Source organism: Chiloscyllium punctatum, chromosome 38 (genome assembly GCF_047496795.1).
Source record: "Chiloscyllium punctatum isolate Juve2018m chromosome 38, sChiPun1.3, whole genome shotgun sequence".
NCBI lineage: Eukaryota > Metazoa > Chordata > Chondrichthyes > Orectolobiformes > Hemiscylliidae > Chiloscyllium > Chiloscyllium punctatum.
Window position 1 is genome coordinate 7832212 of NC_092776.1, and position 18711 is coordinate 7850922.

General features: G+C 40.8%; 1 protein-coding gene across 1 annotated transcript in view; it reads left to right on the top strand.

Annotated features, from left to right (window-relative positions):
- borcs7 (BLOC-1 related complex subunit 7) overlaps positions 1 to 17728 on the top strand; it is a 20439-nt gene extending 2711 nt beyond the window's left edge. The window contains 4 exon segments of the mRNA XM_072557106.1: positions 5161 to 5223; positions 6975 to 7018; positions 8070 to 8090; positions 16476 to 17728. Coding sequence (XP_072413207.1) covers positions 5161 to 5223; positions 6975 to 7018; positions 8070 to 8090; positions 16476 to 16527 — 180 coding nt within the window. The 3' untranslated portion in view covers positions 16528 to 17728.
- Positions 17729 to 18711: the final 983 nt, after the last annotated feature.

Sequence of the window (18711 nt, forward strand, 5' to 3'; positions counted from 1 at the left end):
ATCCTCTCACCTTCTTGCCCTTCACATACACAAGGATGGTGCAGGGGAGGTCTGATCCAGTGATAGTGGTTCACTGACCTCTCCCCCTTCCTGGGGATTCGGGGCCAATTTGCCCACACCACCACCTTTCCCCCCACCCCTAGAACTCCCAAAAGGTCCTAAGCTCAAGATGAACTCCACAGGGAGGGATGAGTTGGGGAGAGATTGACCTGGTGACCCTAGCTGGCGCCTCTCATGGAACTAAGGGAGTGCCTCACCGCCAACGGCGTCATTTGTAATGGCTGGCATCCACTTGGTACACAGCAAGATCCCACAGATGGCAATGTATTGAATGACTGGGAGACCCCATACAGTTCTGTGCATCCCCTTGTGTGCGATTCTGAGGAAGGGTCACTCGACCTAAAACATTAACTCTGATTTCTCTCCACAGGCGCTGTGAGACCTGCTGAGATTCTCCAGCAATTTCTGTCTTTGTTTGTGACCAGGTACTAACCCAACCCACCCCACCCCAGGTCCAGACATGAAATGAAAACAGAAGATGCTGGAGATGCTTGGCAGATCTGGCAGCATTGTTAGAGAGAGAGAGAAATAGAGTTAACATTCTGGGCCTGATGTTTTGGAGATCACGGCGGGTCAGGCAACATCCGTGGAGAGAAAGCAAGCTAATGTTTCAAGGAAATGGGTTGCTACTAATGCAGCCAACCCATTTTCAACTATTCGTAGCTCCTGAAGAAGAGCTTATGCTTGAAACGTCGATTCTCCCTGCTCCTCAGATGCTGCCTTACCTGCCGTGCTTTTCCAACACCACACTCTCAACATTGATACACCAGCATCTGCAGTCCTCACTTTCTCCCACATTAACACCTAGCTAGCTTCTCTTAGAGCCGTAGAGATCTACGGCAGCAGAAAAGGCCTATTACATCCAGATCAGTTAAATAATCAGTTATCTTAATCTTATTTTGCAACTCTTGACCCATAGCCTTGGCATCACAAGTGCCCATCTAAATTTTCGATCCGAGTGGTGCTGATGAAGGGCTTTTGCCTGAAATGTCGATTTTCCTGCACCTTGGATGCTGCCTGACTTGCTGTGCTTTTCCACATTACTCTGATCTCCACCATCTGCAGTCCTCACTTTTGCCCATCTAAATACTTAAATGTTCTGAGGGTTTCTGTCTCTATCGCTGTCACAGGCAGTGAGTTCCAGATTCTCACTACACTCTGGCTGAAAAAAGTTTATCCTCGCATCTCCTTTACACTTCCTGGCTCTTACCTTAACCAATTGCAATCGAATTAGGCAAGATTTGGAGAATGTGGATTGGGAGCTACAGTTTGAGGGTAAATCCACATCTGAGATGTGGGAATCTTTTAAAGAGTGCAGGACAGATATGATTCTGTGAAAATGAAGGCAAGGAATGGCAGGATTCAGCAGCCTTGGATGACAGGGGAAATTTTCTGTTTATTTGCAAAAAAAAGAAGCATACCCAAGGTCTAAGCAGCTAAGTACAGACTAAATCATTGAAGAATACAGAGAAAGTAGGAAGGAGCTGAAGTGGGGAGTTAGGAGCGCCTGAAAGGGGCTATGAAATGTTCTTTGCCAGCAGGGTTAAGGAGAATCCTAAAGCATTTTATGCACATATTAGAACAAGAGGGTAGCGAAGGAAAGAGTACGCTCACTCAAAGATAAAGGAGGGAGGTTATGTGTGGAGTCAGAGGAAATGGGTGAGATCCTCCAGAGGGAAAAGTCTCTTTCTGGCTACTTTACCTGTTCCCTCATCGTTTTATAGATCTCAGTCACGACCCCACCTCAATCTCCTCTGCTGTCAAGAAAACCACCCCAGTCTGTCCAATGTCTCTTCCTAATTGAAGCTCTCCAGACCAGGTGACATCCTGGTAAATCTCCTCTACACCATCTCCAGTGACATCACATCACTCTTATACCTTGAATTCCAGAAGTGCACACAATATTCTAACTCTTCTTCCCTAGCTCACTATCAACAATCCTTTTGTCTGTCAATCTTTTTTTTTCTGTTTTTCTCTGGGCCCCCTCTCCACCTATCCACTCACTCCTTCCCCAACCACTCTCCATCATCGAGCATTAATATCACCTCTTCATAGTTGCAACTAATACCAAAGAAGGATTTGAGACATTAACTCTATTTGCTCTTCACAGTTGCTGCCTGATCTCCTGAATTCCTCCAGCATTTTTGTTGTTTATCCCTCTAAACCTTTCCTATTCCTGTATCTGTCCAATTTTATTTTGAATATTGTAACAATACCTGCACCTACTACTTCCTCAGCAGTTCATCCCATATACCCCTTTTAAATCTTGCTCCTCTCACCTTAAAATTATGCCCTTTACTTTTGAACTCACCACAGTAGGGAACTTTTGTTATTCACCATATCTACATACTACCTGATTCCATAGACTTCAATAAGGTCACCCCTCAACCTTCTACACTCCAGTGAAAAAAGTCCCAGCTCATCCAGCCTCTCCTTTATAACTCAAACTCTGTAGTCTTGGCAACATCCTCGTAAGTCTTTCCTGCATCCTCTCCAACTTAATTATATCCTTCCCTTGGCAGGGCGACCAGAACTGAACACAGTACACCAAACATGGCCTCACCAATTCTCTGTACTTATCTACTGTATCTACTTATGATGCAACTTTCAATGAACTATGTACCTGAAACCCTGTATCTCTCTGTTCTCCAACATTTCCCAGGACCCTATTGTTAACGAGAGAGGTCCTGCCCATGTTTGTCTTAACAAAATGCAATATGTTGCATTTATCCAAATTAAACTCTATTTGCCACACTTTGGCCAGTTGGCTCAATTGATCAAAATCACTTTAAAATCTTAGATAGTCTTCTTCCTTATCTCCTACACCACCAATTTTGGTGTCTTATGCAAGCCTTCTAACCATGTTCCTATATTCCCATCCAAATTGTTTATATAAACAACAGTGGACCCAGTACCAATCTCTGCAGAATGTTGCTGAGCACACACCTCCAGTTGTGAAAACGACCCTCTTCTGTCTATTATCGTTAAGCCAATTTATTAGCCTGAATCCCTTGGGATCTAACTTGGGGTAGGTTTTGCCATTTTTGTTTCCAGTGTCAGCTCAACACCAGGGTCGTCTCGCCAAATGTGTTCCTTTCTTCAGGCTTTGCAGTGTTTTTTGATACAACTGACTTGCTTGCTGGACCATTTCAGAGGGCAGTTAAGAGACGATTACACTGCTGTGAGTCCGAAATCCCACCAGAATGAACCAGACCAGGCAAGGATGATATAGATTCTGGATTAGTGGTGATGGAAGAGCACAGCAGTTCAGGCAGCATCCAAGGAGCAGTAAAATCGACGTTTCGGGCAAAAGCCCTTCATCAGGAATACTGCCTGAACTGCTGTGCTCTTCCAGCACCACTAATCCAGAATCTGGTTTCCAGCATCTGCAGTCATTGTTTTTACCAAGGACGATATAGAGTGCTATCATTAGGAATGAATGTTGACTGCAAATACATATGTTGCTCTTCCCAAAAAGAGGATTTTGTTTCGGGGTTCTTTGGACCTATTTTAATTTGCAGATATTCAGCATTGACACTGAGTGAACTGGTGGGTAAGTGAAATTTACCTGTGGCGTTGAGACAGAGCTAATGTTTTCTCCTTTTAACCTGTTAATAATAAATCTCAAAACCTAAACAACAGATATCAACAAGTTTTGGAGTACTGATAGGATATAGCCCAGGAAAGAATGGATTAGTTTTTGGTGAATATGCAGATGTGAATTCTGGATTTTTTTTCAAGAATCTTTTAAAATGGGAGATCAGAAAAATGAATTTTGTTTCAAGAAAGTCATTTGATTTGAATATGTGGTTTGTGGCAGCTGTTGTGGAATTTGTCACAACTGCCAAAATATATGAGCAGCATTTTCAGAGCAGGTTGTTGGATATGGGATTGGTCTGCAGATTCCTAAGATTCCTCTAATTTCATAATTAGTATTTTTTCTTTTTGTAGCTTTGATTAAACTAGTCGGGGAGACGACTCGAGGAAGGGTGGCATAATCGTAATAGCATTGAGTTAACACATTGTGGCAAAGATAAACCCTCTCCACTGAATATTTCTTTTACTTCCTTGCAGTCAGTCAGTCTGAACTTTGTGTCCTTTTTTTGTTTCCAAAGGCACAGCATGTTTGCTTTGGAGAATTACTGTCCTTAATTTCTGCCCTTGTCTTTATACCGGTCAAGGTAGAGAAGTCTCTGCTCAGGAGCTGCTATTGATGTTCCAAGGCTGTTTCAGTTAGAATATTTCAATCCAGTTGAAGGTTGAGGCTTTTCTATGTACCTTCAAAATCAGTCGTTGTTGAACAACTGAGGTTTTCTTTCCGTCGTCTTGTGGCTGTTTGGTTTGCCAACTTCATCCAATCATTAAGTGCTAAGTGTCAGTTTGATATTTCCTAATCAACCTGTTAAGAGATGTTATTACATACCTCCGGGGTAGGTGAAACTTGAACACTCATTGGTAGTGTCCCTACCTGTGGACCCAGTGTTGAACGTCAGCTGTGCCCTCAGTGGGTTTCCAGTCACTTTCTCTCAGTGATGGTTCCTCTTTGAGTCGGTGGGTTACAGACTCAAACCGTGCTGCTGAACTTTGAGGACGTAATCTCAGCCGATGATTGAGGAACTACTTCACTGTCTAAGATTTTTTATTGGATGGAATGCTGAAATGAGCTCCCATATTTCCTTTCAGATAGATATAAAAATCCTACAGTACCATTGGAAGAAAATCACATGCTTTGGGCACTTTGTACCCCCCCCTACCCACAGTAAATCAGATAATCTAGTTGCTTATATTCCTCCTCCAAGTTATCTTGGTGTCGACAACTTGGCTTCATAATATCAATTATTGTTTCACAGCCACTGCATTGCTTCTGGAAGTGGCCTGAGGTGTGAAATGTCATTTCTGTTTTTGATTTTATTTTACTCGTGAAATACACTCCATTGAAACTCTACTTCCAAATCAACAAAGTTGAAGTTCCTGAAAGCTCTGAAAATTGCAGTAGTGTATGTTAATTCTACCTGGCGAACCATTAATATTTGCTGTTACAAAGTTTCCACAGTCTGCAGTGTTTTAAGGAGTAAATTGTGATTTTGTTTCCTGTTTCAGCTCCTTGGTCAAGCAGCTAGAAACATGGTGATGCAGGAGGATTCGATACTACACTCTGAGGATGTGAGTACTTCATCTCTCAACCACTTGCATCAAAGCAGTCCCCTGGGAAATGTTCTTTTCATAATGTTATTTACTTCACAGCTGGTTCTCAAAGCACAACACCTGTTTATATCGTTGTCAGAATCAACAAAAAAGTATATCTACAAAAAAAAAGGGGTTTTGACTATTGTACTTTCACTCCTGGGTCTAGTGCTCGAACCTCAGCTGACACTCCCAGTGCAATCTCGTCCATTGTTGTTGTGTGAGATGTTAAATCAAGGGCCCATCCATCATATTAACGTGAAGATCTGGCCACAATTCACGAGAGACAGTACACAGAGTCCCCTAATGAATCGGCACTTATATGCTTGGTGTACAGAACACAAAGGTTGGTGGGTGTGAAATATAAAATTAGCCACCTGCATTTGAAAATGCACCTTGGTGGAACTTCTTTAAATTGAAGCTTGGAAAAGCCGTAGCCATATGGTCCCTCTTATGTTATGGACCAGATCAAACCACCTCAAAATATATTAGGCATATAGTCCAGACACTAACTTTTTTTTCTTATTTTAAAGTTAAATGTAAGGTGGCGTATTCTGGATGCAATTTGACTGGTTAAACTACCAGATCTGGAGCAAAACACACTTTATTGATTCACTCTGGTTGAAATACAACAACTAAAATAAGAAATTGGATTAACTAATGGTAGGTGTACTTTTTTACGAAGATGGGGGTTTTAAAGTCTGGGGTCATATATTTAAGGTGAGAGGAGAGACATTTGCAAAAGACACGAGGGGCTAATGTTTTACATAGAGGGTGGTTCGCGTATGGAATGAACCTCTTGGGGAACTGGTGGGTGTGGTCACAGAGTTACAATGTTTAAAAGATACTTGGATACATACATGAATAGAAAAGGTTTAAAGGGATACCAGCCAGGAATAGGCAGGTGGGACTAGTTTACTTTGGGATTATGTTGGGCATGGACTAGTTGGACCAAAGGGTCTGTTCCACGTTGTATGACTTTGACTGTATTGGAAAACTTAACAGAATAATAGATTATTTTACTACGAAACAATAAGTGTTTTAGTGTAGTAACATCCCATTAAAAACACCCCTGGCAAAGTCAATAAAATAGATTGTCTCATACACAATTCTGGTGAGGAAAAGCATCAAGAGAAGACTCTGGGTGAGAGAGAGAGAGTAGTGGGGAGAGATGTATGGCAGCTTCCACATCCAGCTTCAAGACCCCAGCAATAAATGCAACTGAAAACCTAAAACTAAAAATCCTGGTTCTGTAGGAGCTTGACCCCACCCATTCAGGCTGCTTCTATTGTTCCAACTTTTAAAAAAAAGGCTTCACAAGCTGTTTATGGATTTTCAATTGGCAGCTCAGAACCTCTGCCTTAAGAACTCTCTTCAAACAAAAAAACAGCAGGACAAAATACAACTCTTAAAGCCATAATATCATCACATTCACAACCTCAAGTTTTTCAACGTGCTTTTCAGTCAATGAAGTGTATTCTGTAAACATGAGGAAGTACTGTGTGCATACAGAATGTTCCTGCAAGCAATGTGCTCATGACCAGATACACATATTTTTAATTCTGTTGCTTGAGGATAGATACTGGTCCAGAGACTGGGGTATGTAAAATTCCATGGAATAAGAAGAGTCATTGTAGTTTCTTTCAGCTCTGTTAATTTCACTTCATTATTCTTGATCACTTCATTTCTTCACAATATTGTGTTCATCATTTGGTCCTTGTCTTTGACAGAGCCTGCGTAAAATGGCAATTATTACAACACATCTACAGTACCAGTAAGTATTATTCCTTTTCTCTTTGTGTTCTTCCTTTCTTCCCTATCCAATGTTTTAATTTTTTTTATCATCCAGTGTCAAATTCTGAGCTCCACCTGATTTTTACAAAAATGTTCAGAGTAAAGTTGTCAAACCCTGGGAACTTGCCACTAAATTGGGAAGTTCCCGTGAGGGCTTGACTCAAGAAAGGAGGAAAATTTGGAGGAAGAGAATAAAAAACTGAGGGAAATTTAGAATATAAAAATGTTCACAGTAATTGGGCTTCAGGCGTAGGTCCAAAAGACACAGGAGCAAAAGGAAGCCATTTGGCCCATCGAGTCTGCTGTGTCATTCAACAAGATCATGGCTGATCTGATAATCCTCAACTTCATTTTATGGCCTTTTCCCTATAAACCTTGCTCCCCTTATTGATCTAAACATCTGTCTGTCTCAGCATGGAATACACTTAATGACTCCGCTTCAACAGTCCGCTGTGGTAAAGAATTCCACAGCAATCTCTTACTCTGAGATTATCCCCTCTGGTTCTAGACTCTTCCATAAGAAGAAACAACCTCTCCACATCCATTCTGGGAAGCCTTCCAATAATCTTGAGTGTTTCAATAAGGTCTTCTCTCATTTCACTAAACTCCAATGTATACAGGCCCAACCTGTTCAACTTTTCCTCATACGAAAATCCCTCCATAATTAGAAGCAGTGGAGTGAATTTTTTTCTAGAGTATCTCCAATGCCAGTATATCTCTCCCTAGGGAAGGGACCCAGAATTGTTTGTAGTGTTCCAGATATGTTCTGAGTAGTGCCTTTTAGCAAAACCTTTTATACTCCACTTCTTTTAAAATAAAGACCAATAGAACATTTACCTGCTGAACTTGAATGCTGTTTTGAATAATTCATGCTATGGTTTCTGGGATTCAGTATTATGTTGGTTAATATCTTTTCCATAAATGGGAAGCAGATTTGTAGACTCCAAAGAAAATGCTTTTGGTAAAATATATTTGATATTCTTGCAATTAAGTTTCTTTTAACTAACCATAAACTTCTTCCTCCCTCTCAGGCAGGAAGCTATACAGAAAAAGTGAGTATTTGCTGTAGTCTTGATTGCAGATTCGTAAACTTAACTTCAGTTAAAATGTGATCATTTTCTATGGAAGGAGTATCTTGATTTCTCCATTTCTGAGTATCATACTAGTCTTGGGTCATGTGACTGAGGGATTCCAAAGCAGGTGAGCAGTGATAGGGTGACATTGTGTGATGGTTGTGGAGGTTGTCACCAGCAGATTTGCAGATAGAGAAGATAACAGGTTGAAAGCTCAGTTCAAGGTCACACAGGACAGCATGATATCCATACAGCCTGGTTCAGTATCAGACAATGGTTCAATATGCTAGAAATCTATAAGGAAGACACAAAACACTGGAAATGCAGAATTGATCAATTGAGTCAATGGGCTGGAGAGTGGCAGATGGAGTTTAATTTGGATAAATGCGCGAGGCATTGCATTTTGGTAAAATAAAGGCAAGAGTTATACAATTAAAAGTAATGTTGTAGAACAGAGAGACCGAGAGGTTCAAGTAAATCATTGTTTGAAGTTTGCATCACATAGATTAGGTGGTTAAGAAGGCATTTAGCATTCCTTCATTACTCAGACCTTTTAGTACAGGAGCTGGGACAAGAAGTTGAGGTTGTACAGGATGTTGGTGAGGCCTCTTCTGGAATACTGTGTGATGTTCCGGTCACCCTGTTGGAGGAAGGATATTATTAAAGTGGAGATGGTTCAGAAAGGATTTTACTAGGATGTTGCTGGGAATGGAATGTTTGAGTTATAACGAGAGGCTGGATGGGACCTTTGTCAGTGGATCATAGGAGGTTGAGAAGTGATCTTTTAAGAGGTTTATAAAATCATAATGGGTATAGATGACATGAATGACAGGTGTCTTTTCTCTAGGGTGGTGGATTTCAAGACTAGGGGGGCATACTTTTAAGGTGAGAGGAAAAAAGTTTTAAAAAAGACACGAGGGACAACTTTTTTACACAGGGGGTGGTTCTTGTGTGGAATGAACTTCCAGAAGAGGAAGTGGCGGATACGAGTATAGTTACAATGTTAAGTATGTGAATAAGAAATGTTTGGAAGGATATGGGCCAAGATCAGGCAAGTGAGACTAGGTTAGTTGATGACTGTGCCATTCCACGACTCTATAAGTCAATCAGAATCAGGAAGTGCAAGGTGGTGACTGCTCACCCACAATATATTTGCCCACTTTAATTCTCCTTTTAAATGTTGCTGATTTTTTTCCTGGGCTATGTTTTGACTTGCTGTACGTGGGGAGAATTGCAGAAGTGTTGTTGAGGTTGCTATGATGATGCATTGGTTAGCTAATACTTTATTACTTACATGATGCATAGTCATTACACTCAGCAGGTCTGACAGTATCTGTGAAGAGAAAGCAGAGTTAATGTTTTGAGTCCAGTGAGCCTTCTTCAGAACTGGACTCGAAACATTAACTCTGCTTTCTCTCCACAGATACAGTCAGACCTGTTGAGATTCTCCAGCAATTTCTGTCTTTGTTTCAGATTTCGGCATCTGTAGTTCTTTTGTTTTACTACACACATGCATGTGGATAACCGACAGATATGCTGAATGCACAGTAGATTGTCTAATACTGTAGCATATTCATTAAAGAATAGTACACAAGGTGTATGCCAAAGACCTTAATGCCTGAATTAAAGAGTGACATTGGGGAAAGGTCAACACAGTTTTCAAATCAAATCTAAACCTTGTACTCCAAGTGTCTGACGTGGGTTATTTTCAGTTCTTTTGGATTCAAAATTGGCTTAGAACATAGAACATTACAGCACAGTACCGGCCCTCGATATTGCGCCGACCTGTCATACCAATCTGAAGCCCATCTAACCTACCACTATTCCATGTACGTCCAAATGCTTGTCCAATGACGACTTAAATGTACTTAAAGAATCTACTACCGTTGCAGGCAAAGCATTCCATACCCTTACTACTCTCTGAGTAAAGAAACTACCTCTGACATCTGTCCTGTATCTATCACCCCTCAATTTAAAGCTATGCCCCCTCGTGCTCGCCGTCACCATTCTTAGAAAAAGGCTCTCCCTGTCCACCCTAACTAACCCTCTGCTTATCTTATGTCTCTATTAAGTCACCTCTCAACCTTCTTCTCTCTAATGAAAACAGCCTCTAGTCCCTCACACTTTCCTAGTAAGACCTTCCCTCCATACCAGGCAACATCCTAGTAAATCTCCTCTGTACCCTTTCCAAAGCTTCCACATCCTTCTTATAATGTGGTGATCAGAACTGTACACAATACTCCAAGTGTGGCTGCACTAGAGTTTTGTACAGCTGTAGCATAACCTCATGGTTCCAGAACTCGATCCCTCTATTAATAAAAGCTAAAACACTGTATGCCTTCTTAACAACCCTGTCAACCTGGGTGGCAACTTTCAAGGATCTGTGTACATGGACACTGAGATCTCTCTGCTCATCTGCACTGTCAAGAATCTTACCATTAGCCCAGTACTTTGCATTCCAGTTACTCCGACCAAAGTGAACCACCTCACAATTGTCCGCATTAAACTCCATTTGCCACCTCTCAGCCCAGCTCTGCAGCTTATCTATGTCTCTCTGTAACCTACTACATGCTTCGTCAGTATCCACAACTCCACCGACCTTAGTGTCATCTGCAAATTTACTAACGCACCCTACTAGGCCCTCATCCAGGTCATTTATAAAAATGACGAACAGCAGTGGACCCAACACCGACCCTTGCGGTACACCACTGGTAACTGGACTCCAGGATGAACATTTCCCATCAACCACCACCCTCTGTCTTCTTTCAGCAAGCCAATTACTGATCCAAACTACTATATCTCCCACAATCCCATTCCTCTGCATTTTGTACAATAGCCTACTGTGGGGAACCTTATTGAATGCCTTGCTGAAATCCATATACACCACATCAACCGGTTTATTCTCATCTACCTGTTTGGTCACCACCTCAAAGAACTCAATAAGGTTTGTGAGGCACGACCTACCCTTCACAAAACTGTGCTGACTATCCCTTATCAAATTATTCTTTTCTAGATGATTATAAATCCTATCTCTTATAACCTTTCCCAACACATTACCAACAACTGAAGTGAGGCTCACTTCAGTTACCTGGTCTATAGTTACCCGGATTATCTCTATTCCCCTTCTTGAATAAGGGAACCACATTTGCTATCCTCCAGTCTTCTGGCACTATTCGTGTAGACAATGATGATTTAAAGATCAATGCCAAAGGCTAGGCAATCTCCTCCCTGGCTTCCCAGAGGATCCTAGGATAAATCCCACCCGTCCCAGGGGACTTTCCTATTTTCACACTCTGCAGGATTTCTAATACCTCTTCCTTGTGAACCTCAATCACACCTAGTCTAGTAGCCTGTATCTCAGTAATCTCCTCGACAACATTGTCATTTTCTAGAGTGAATACTGTTGAAAAGTATTCATTTAGAGCTTCCTCTGTCTCCTCTGACTCCCCACACAACTTCCCACTACTATCCTTGATTGGCCCTAATCTTACTCTCGTCATTCTTTTATTCCTTAAATACCTATAGAAAGCTTCAGGGTTTACCCTGATCCTATCCGCCAACAACTTCTCATGTCTCCTCCTGGCTCTTCTGAGCTCTCTCTTTAGGTCTTTCCTGGCTACCTTGTAACCCCCAAGGGCCCTAGCTGAGCCTTCACATCTCATCCTAACATAAGCCTTCTCCCTCTTGACCAGAAATTCCACTTCCTTCGTAAACCATGGCTCCTGCGCTCTACAGCTTCCTCCCTGCCTGATAGGTATATACTTATCTAGGACACACAGTAGCTTTTCCTTGAATAAGCTCCACATTTCTAATGTGCCTATCCCCTGCAGTTTCCTTCTCCAACCTATGCTTCCTAAATCTTGCCTAATCGCATCATAAATGCCTTTCCCCCAGCTGTAACTCTTGCCCAGTGGTGTACACCTATCCCTTTCTATCACTAAAATAAATATAACAGAATTGTGATCGCTATCACCAAAGTGCTCACCTACTTCCAAGTCGGGCTCATTATCCAGTACCAAATCCAGTGTGGCTTCGCCCCTTGTAGGCCTGTCTACATACTGTGTCAGGCAGCCCTCCTGCACACACTGAACAAAAACTGACCCATCTATAGTACTCGTACTATAGTGTTCCCAGTCAATACTTGGAAAATGAAGTCCCCCATGACAACTACTCTGTCTCTCTCACTCTTATCAAGAATCATCTTTGCTATCCTTTCCTCTACATCTCGGGAACTATTCTGAGGCCTATAGAAAACTCCCAACAGGGTGACCTCTCCTTTCCCGATACAAAATTGGCTTGGTCAGAGCTGACAAAGGGTACTTGTTGAGGGGCGTTTTTCTGATTGGAAGGTCTGGGAACAGTGGTGTTCAACAAGGATCAGTGCTGGGACTTCTGTTGTTTGTAATAAATGATTTGGATGAAAATGCAGGCGGTCTGATGAGTAAGTTTGCAGGCATGAAAATTGTGTCCCGCATAGTGAGGAAGGTTGTCAAAGGATACAGCAGAATATAGATCATTTGGAAAGTTGGGAGGAGCCATAGCAGGTGGAGTTTAATCTGGACGAGTATGAAGTGATATATTTGGGGAGGTCAGTTGTAGGAGGAAGGTATTCAGTAAATGACAGGACCCTTAGAAGCATTGATATTCAGAGGGATCTTGGAATGCAAGTCCAGAGCTCTCTGAAAGTGATGGTAAAGAAGGTATATGGTATGTTTGCTTCCATCAGTCAGGGCATTGATTGTAAAAGTTGACAAGTCATGTTGCAGCTGTATGAAACTTTAATTAGGCCACATTTGGAGTATTGTGTGCAGTTCTGGTCATCACACAATAGAAAGTATGTGGAGGCTTTGGAGAGGGTGAAAAAGAAATTTACCAAGGAGATGTTGGACAAATTTGGATTGTTTTTGCAAGAACGTCAGAGGCTGAGAGGCAATCTGATAGAAGTGTAGAAAATTGAGAGAAATGAATAAGGTAGATAGTCAAAGTCTTTTTCCCAGGGTGGAAATGCCAAATACTAGGGGGCATAGGTTTAAGGTGAGAGGAGGAAAGTTTAAAGGAGATGTTGGGAGAAAGGTTTTTGTGCAGAGAGTAGTGGCTGCTGGAACACCCTGGTAGTGGAGATGGTAGAGCAAGTACGATAACAACATTTAAGAAGCATTTAGATAAACGCATGTAAAGACAGAGAATATAAGGTTACGGACAATATGCAGGCAGATGGAATTCGATTAGAATGGCATCATAGTTAGCACAGACATGATGGGCAGAAGCTTCTGTTCCTGTGCTGTAGTGTCTATGTTCTTCTGTTCTATACCTAACTGTCTCTGTAAGTTTGTGCTGAATTTCTTTGTTGTTGTAGGTAGGGAAAAATAATCTGATGCTCACTGAGGAAGGATAAGACTTTAGATTGTTTGTGGATTGAAGTTCACTCCCCACCCTCCACACGCACACCAAACTTCACCAGGTGTGAGAGATGTTCTTACTCTGAAATGTCTTAACATCCTCTGGTGGTGACCTTTCAAAATGTCTTGCTTCCGAAAACGTCTTGCAAAAACATGTTTGACCCTTTTCCATTCACTCCAGCTGACCATACATATACTCAGTCACATGGAGCTGCTTGAAAATCACGCATTTTCACCAACTTCTGTTTATACTGCACCATCATGTGTGAACATCCCAAGCTTTATCATATAAGTCTTGTCATCGAGTCATGTAAGAACATATGAGGACTCATGATCAAAAGCTCAGTAAATTGTAAGAAAAGGGAGGTGTGGGGAGGAACTTCCAGATGCTGGGGCCTTGGCACATGTAGGCACAACTGACGATTAAGAAGTTAAAATCGGAATGTGTAAGAGGTCCCGACTGAAGGAGCCCAGAAGGTTGTGGGGCCAAAGAAAGTTATGGGAATAGAACAGGGATATGGGGAGAGAATCTATAAAGACACAAGTTAAAGATTTGCCTTTTAAGAAAATTGATAAATCTGGATCGAGAGGTTCTTTTACCTCTGTTCCACAAATTATAATAAAACTCTGTGCTCTTAAATAATGGCTCAAATAAAGCAAAAGTGTTTATTAACTTGAAGCTTTCACTAGTTGAAATGTCAGATGAGCAGTGTGTGAAATAGCTGACAACTCTGTGATAATGGTAGAATGAGTCTCAAGCTGAATAAGTTTTCAATCTTAACATTTGTTTACATGTGATTCATTGCAATTACAAGATACTTTAATTAGATTGTACAAAAAAGGGAAGAAGACCGAAACTAAAGATTGAAATTTAGCTTTATATTTGTTGTAGAGAAAATGTTAGATGCTATTATTAAAGACTGACATTATGGCAGGGCATTTAGAAAGGTTCAAGTTAATCAAGCAAGGTCACCATGATTTTGTGAAAAAGAAATTATGTTTAATTAAGAAGTGTGCCCTATGGACAAAAGGAAACTGCAGTCAGACTGTACTTAGATTTCCACAAAGGTGGAAACTCAAAGGTTATTGCAGAAAGTTTGTGGTATAGGGGGTTACATATTAGGTTGTAGACTAGCTAGCTAACGGGAAACAGGCATAAACGAGTAACTTTATGATTGCCAAGACGTCATGAGCCATATACCATAGGCATCAGTGCTGGAGCCTCAAGATTTTATAATTTATTGAGGTGATTTGGATAACGTGATCAAATGTTGTTGAGTTTGCTAAAGGCACTAAGAGAGGGAGGAAAGTAGGTTGTGCAGAGGATATAGGAGACTATGAGAGGATATAGATAACTTGTGTGAGTGGGCAAAGATCTGGCAGGTGGGGTGATGTGGGGAAAGGTGAAATTGACCATTTTGGCAGGAAGAATAAAAACTAACCATATTAACTAAATGGTAAAAGACTGCCCAGCTCTAACATGCAGAAAGATTTGAGTATCCCAGTGAAGGAATTGCAAAAGGTAAGTATGCAGCTACAGCAAGTAATTGCGAAAGCTAACAATGTTATTGTTTATTGTGATGCAAATTGAACACAAATAAGGAAGTCACATGCTTCAGTTATATAGGACTTTGGTGAAACTATGTCTGGAATACTTTGTACAGTATTGGTCTCTTTATTTAAGGAAGAATGTAGATGTGTTAGAAGCAGTTCAGAGAAAGTTTATCAGACTAATACCTGGAATGGAGATGCCCTCTTAACCTGTCCTACTTGTCTGTCTTCCTTCCCATCTATCCACTCCACCCTCCCCAACTACCTGTCACAATATTCCCCCACCTGTATCTCCCTATCGCCTTCCCAGCTACCTTCTCCCCAACCCCACCCCTACCCTCCTATTTATCTCTCAGCCCCCTTCCCCCTCCACATTCCTGATGAAGGGCTTATGTCTGAAACGTCGACTCTCCTGCTTATTGAATGTTACCTGACCTGCTGTGCTTTTCCAGCACCACACTTTTCGACTCTCTTACCTGGAGTGGGCAGGTTGTCTTATGAAGAGAGACAGACGGATTGAAACATTAAATCCTGAGGAGCCTTAACAGGGTGAATGTGAAAAGGATTTTTCCTCTTAGGAACAATCTAGAGCAAGGGCTCCCAAGACATGTCAATAAATTTATACAAACTTGAGACTACAGCAATGATCTCTGTAGTGTCCAACTCGTTACATCTTGTCAACCAGAAAATGACTCATTAATGCCTACTGTTCCAATTAGCTAACTGATCTGCTATCCATGTTACCCTGTATACCACAAACTTCTAATTTCCCCAATAACCTTTAGGTTGTACCTTATCAAATCCCTTCTAGAATTCTACACTACAAAAACATGCCTTCTGAATATCTTGAAGACAGAAGTAGATAGATTCTTGTCAAGTAAGGAATTGAAAGATGTTTCGAGGTAGAGGGTGATATGGAGTGATCCAGTCAACTGTAAGTTTATTGAGTCAGAAGTCACATAACACCAGCGCTCCGAAAGCTTGTGATTTCACATAAACCTGTTGGACTATAACCTGGTGTTGTGTAACTTCTGACCTTGTCCACCCCAGTCCAATACCGGCACCTCCACATCTTGGTTTTATTGAATGATGGAGAAGCTCAATGAGCCAAATTACCCACTCTTGGTCTTAACTCATATATTCATATCAAGTTAAATGAATGAGAACAGATATAAAGCAGTATTTCTTCTCCCAGGTATTGAAAAAGCAGCATGTTCAAACACTAAACAAGTGTACCTCCTTAAGATGTAAATATTTCTCAGTTGACACAAGTTATTTCATCTATTATCCTGATTGCTGGAAACTAAAATCATGAGGGAGGGATGCTGATATGATTTATAAAATTAAGAAATGTTGGTGTAAAACCAGATCAAATAACCCACTTTCTTCCTCCCTTAATTAAATGCTTTGACAGTGTTGAACTTTCTACAAATCTTCAAGACCAGCTGAAGCATCTGTTGAAATGAGATGAAAGATGGCGTGAAGGTGAATAAGAGGAGCTGAAGCCCTGCAGGTAGTGAAGTATGATGGGGCGGAGGGAAGGAAACTGTGAGAAATACAATCCACCAAGAACCATGTTCTTAAGCAAACCATTCAGCTTTTATGTGCAATGTTTAGAACCTTTTCCAGGTGCTTCTTTGACTTAGTGGTGATGAAAAACACAGTGGCTTCTGCTCAGGTCAGATACATAGTGTGCCTGTTGAGTATGAACAAGTTGGCTTTGTATGTGTATAGATTATTAACAGCAAGATTGGCTACAGTTCTTTACATGATAGTTCAGGGGAGGGAGAGCAGATAATGGGGAATTCTATATCTTGTGCAGAATCTGGAAGTGCTGACTTTGCAATGCAGCTTTTATAGTCATTATGTATGCAGTACTGATATGAATTTCTAAGTCATTGATACTTGAATGCGCTGTTAAAGGTAGAGAATTGATATGTTCGAGGAGAAGAATCCAGACAATAATACTGCTGTACCTAATATTTGATGTTTCTTACAAGGTTGATACTGTAATGTCAGTGCGCTGATACATTAAAATGTATTCTTGAACAGTGATAGAATTGAATGCTTTGCATATGTTCTAATTGCTTCCTGGGTTAAACATCAAAGGTGTGCTGTCAATATTCTTAGCTAAATTACCATTGGAAAAATAAGTAGTGAGAAGGGCATTTGTCAGTGATTTATAGGCATTTTAAAGTGTATTTCATATCGATTGAACAACTCCATAAACATTGGCAAAACAGGCTTTCAGAGCCCTCAGATTAATATTGTATAAGGTTCACTGCTGAGTTATATTTGTCAGTGGAAGTGGCATTAACATTTTATTACATTGTCCAATATAGGAGAGATCCCAGCTCTTTAAGAATTATTGACAGCTTGTCTTTGTGATGACTGCTGCCTTAATCTTTCCTTTTCCAATGTTGTTTGGGTCCATGCTTCCCCTGTGTATATGCAAACTGCCTCATTCTGCACACTAGTATCCAGGAGTGTGACAATGTAATAAGTACCAAGTTAACCTGCAGGCTTAATATACTGTAGCAGAACCCTCTGTATAATATGTGTAATCATGCATTGTGATGTTAAAATGTATATCTGATTTTTTTTTTACTTGTTACAAAGCTGAATTTAATAACTCAAGCTGAATTATTAAAGCAAACGTGCAATGTGTTATTTCTTTTCTCTTTTTGTCCTGAATGTCTTTATTGTCTATTTTTAACTGATATCATTTTATTTGCTTCTCAACTCTGTGACACTAAATTCTCCTCTATAGCTGACTCAGTGGTATTAATGAAATTTACTTGTTATTCTCAGACTGTAAAATTTAAAAAGCAAGGAGAAATAGCAGTTACTTCCATAATCTTATCATTAATCATCATCATCACATCTTACAAGCAGCTGATTGAAAATGTTTGAAGACTTGACTCTGCCTGAAATCAGCCTAGCTTTTTAAATTTGATCAGCATTTATTGAACTGCATGTACAGCACACTATAAGAAGTGTTTTTGTGGTTGATTTCAGTGGTAATTGAAAATCGTTAGCATTTCTTGGGTGAGATAAATATCTGTGGTGAGCACAGACAATGTAAGTGGCAAGGACGGTGCAACAGGAGACTTTTGGGAAAACAGTAGCAATGTTTTAGGGATGTCCTCAAAGCTTCCCTGGAGAAATTAAACATCATTATCTAATCATGGGCAACACTGGCTCGGAACAAACCAAGATGGAGAAGGTTTACTTAGGGAGGCAATGAATGCATCCAATGACTTTGTCAGGAACATGTAGAGGCTACATCGAGATGTCCAAAGAAGCACATAATCCTCCACCAATTTTTAAAGCTGCACCATGAAAGCATTCTATCCAGATGCATCACAGCATGGTATAACAACTGCTTTTCCCAGGTCTTTAAGAAACTAGAGAGAGTTGTGAACACAGCCCAGTCCATCACGCAAGCCAACCTTCCTTCCATTGACTCTGTCTATACATCTTGCTGACTCGGAAAGACAGCCAGCATCATCAAAGACCCCTCCCATCCCAGTTAGAATCTCTTCCAACCCCTTCTGTTGGGCAGAAGATACAGAAGCTTAAATACATACCAACAGATTCAAGAACAGCTTCTTCCCTACTGTTATTAGACTTGTGAATTAACCTCTCAA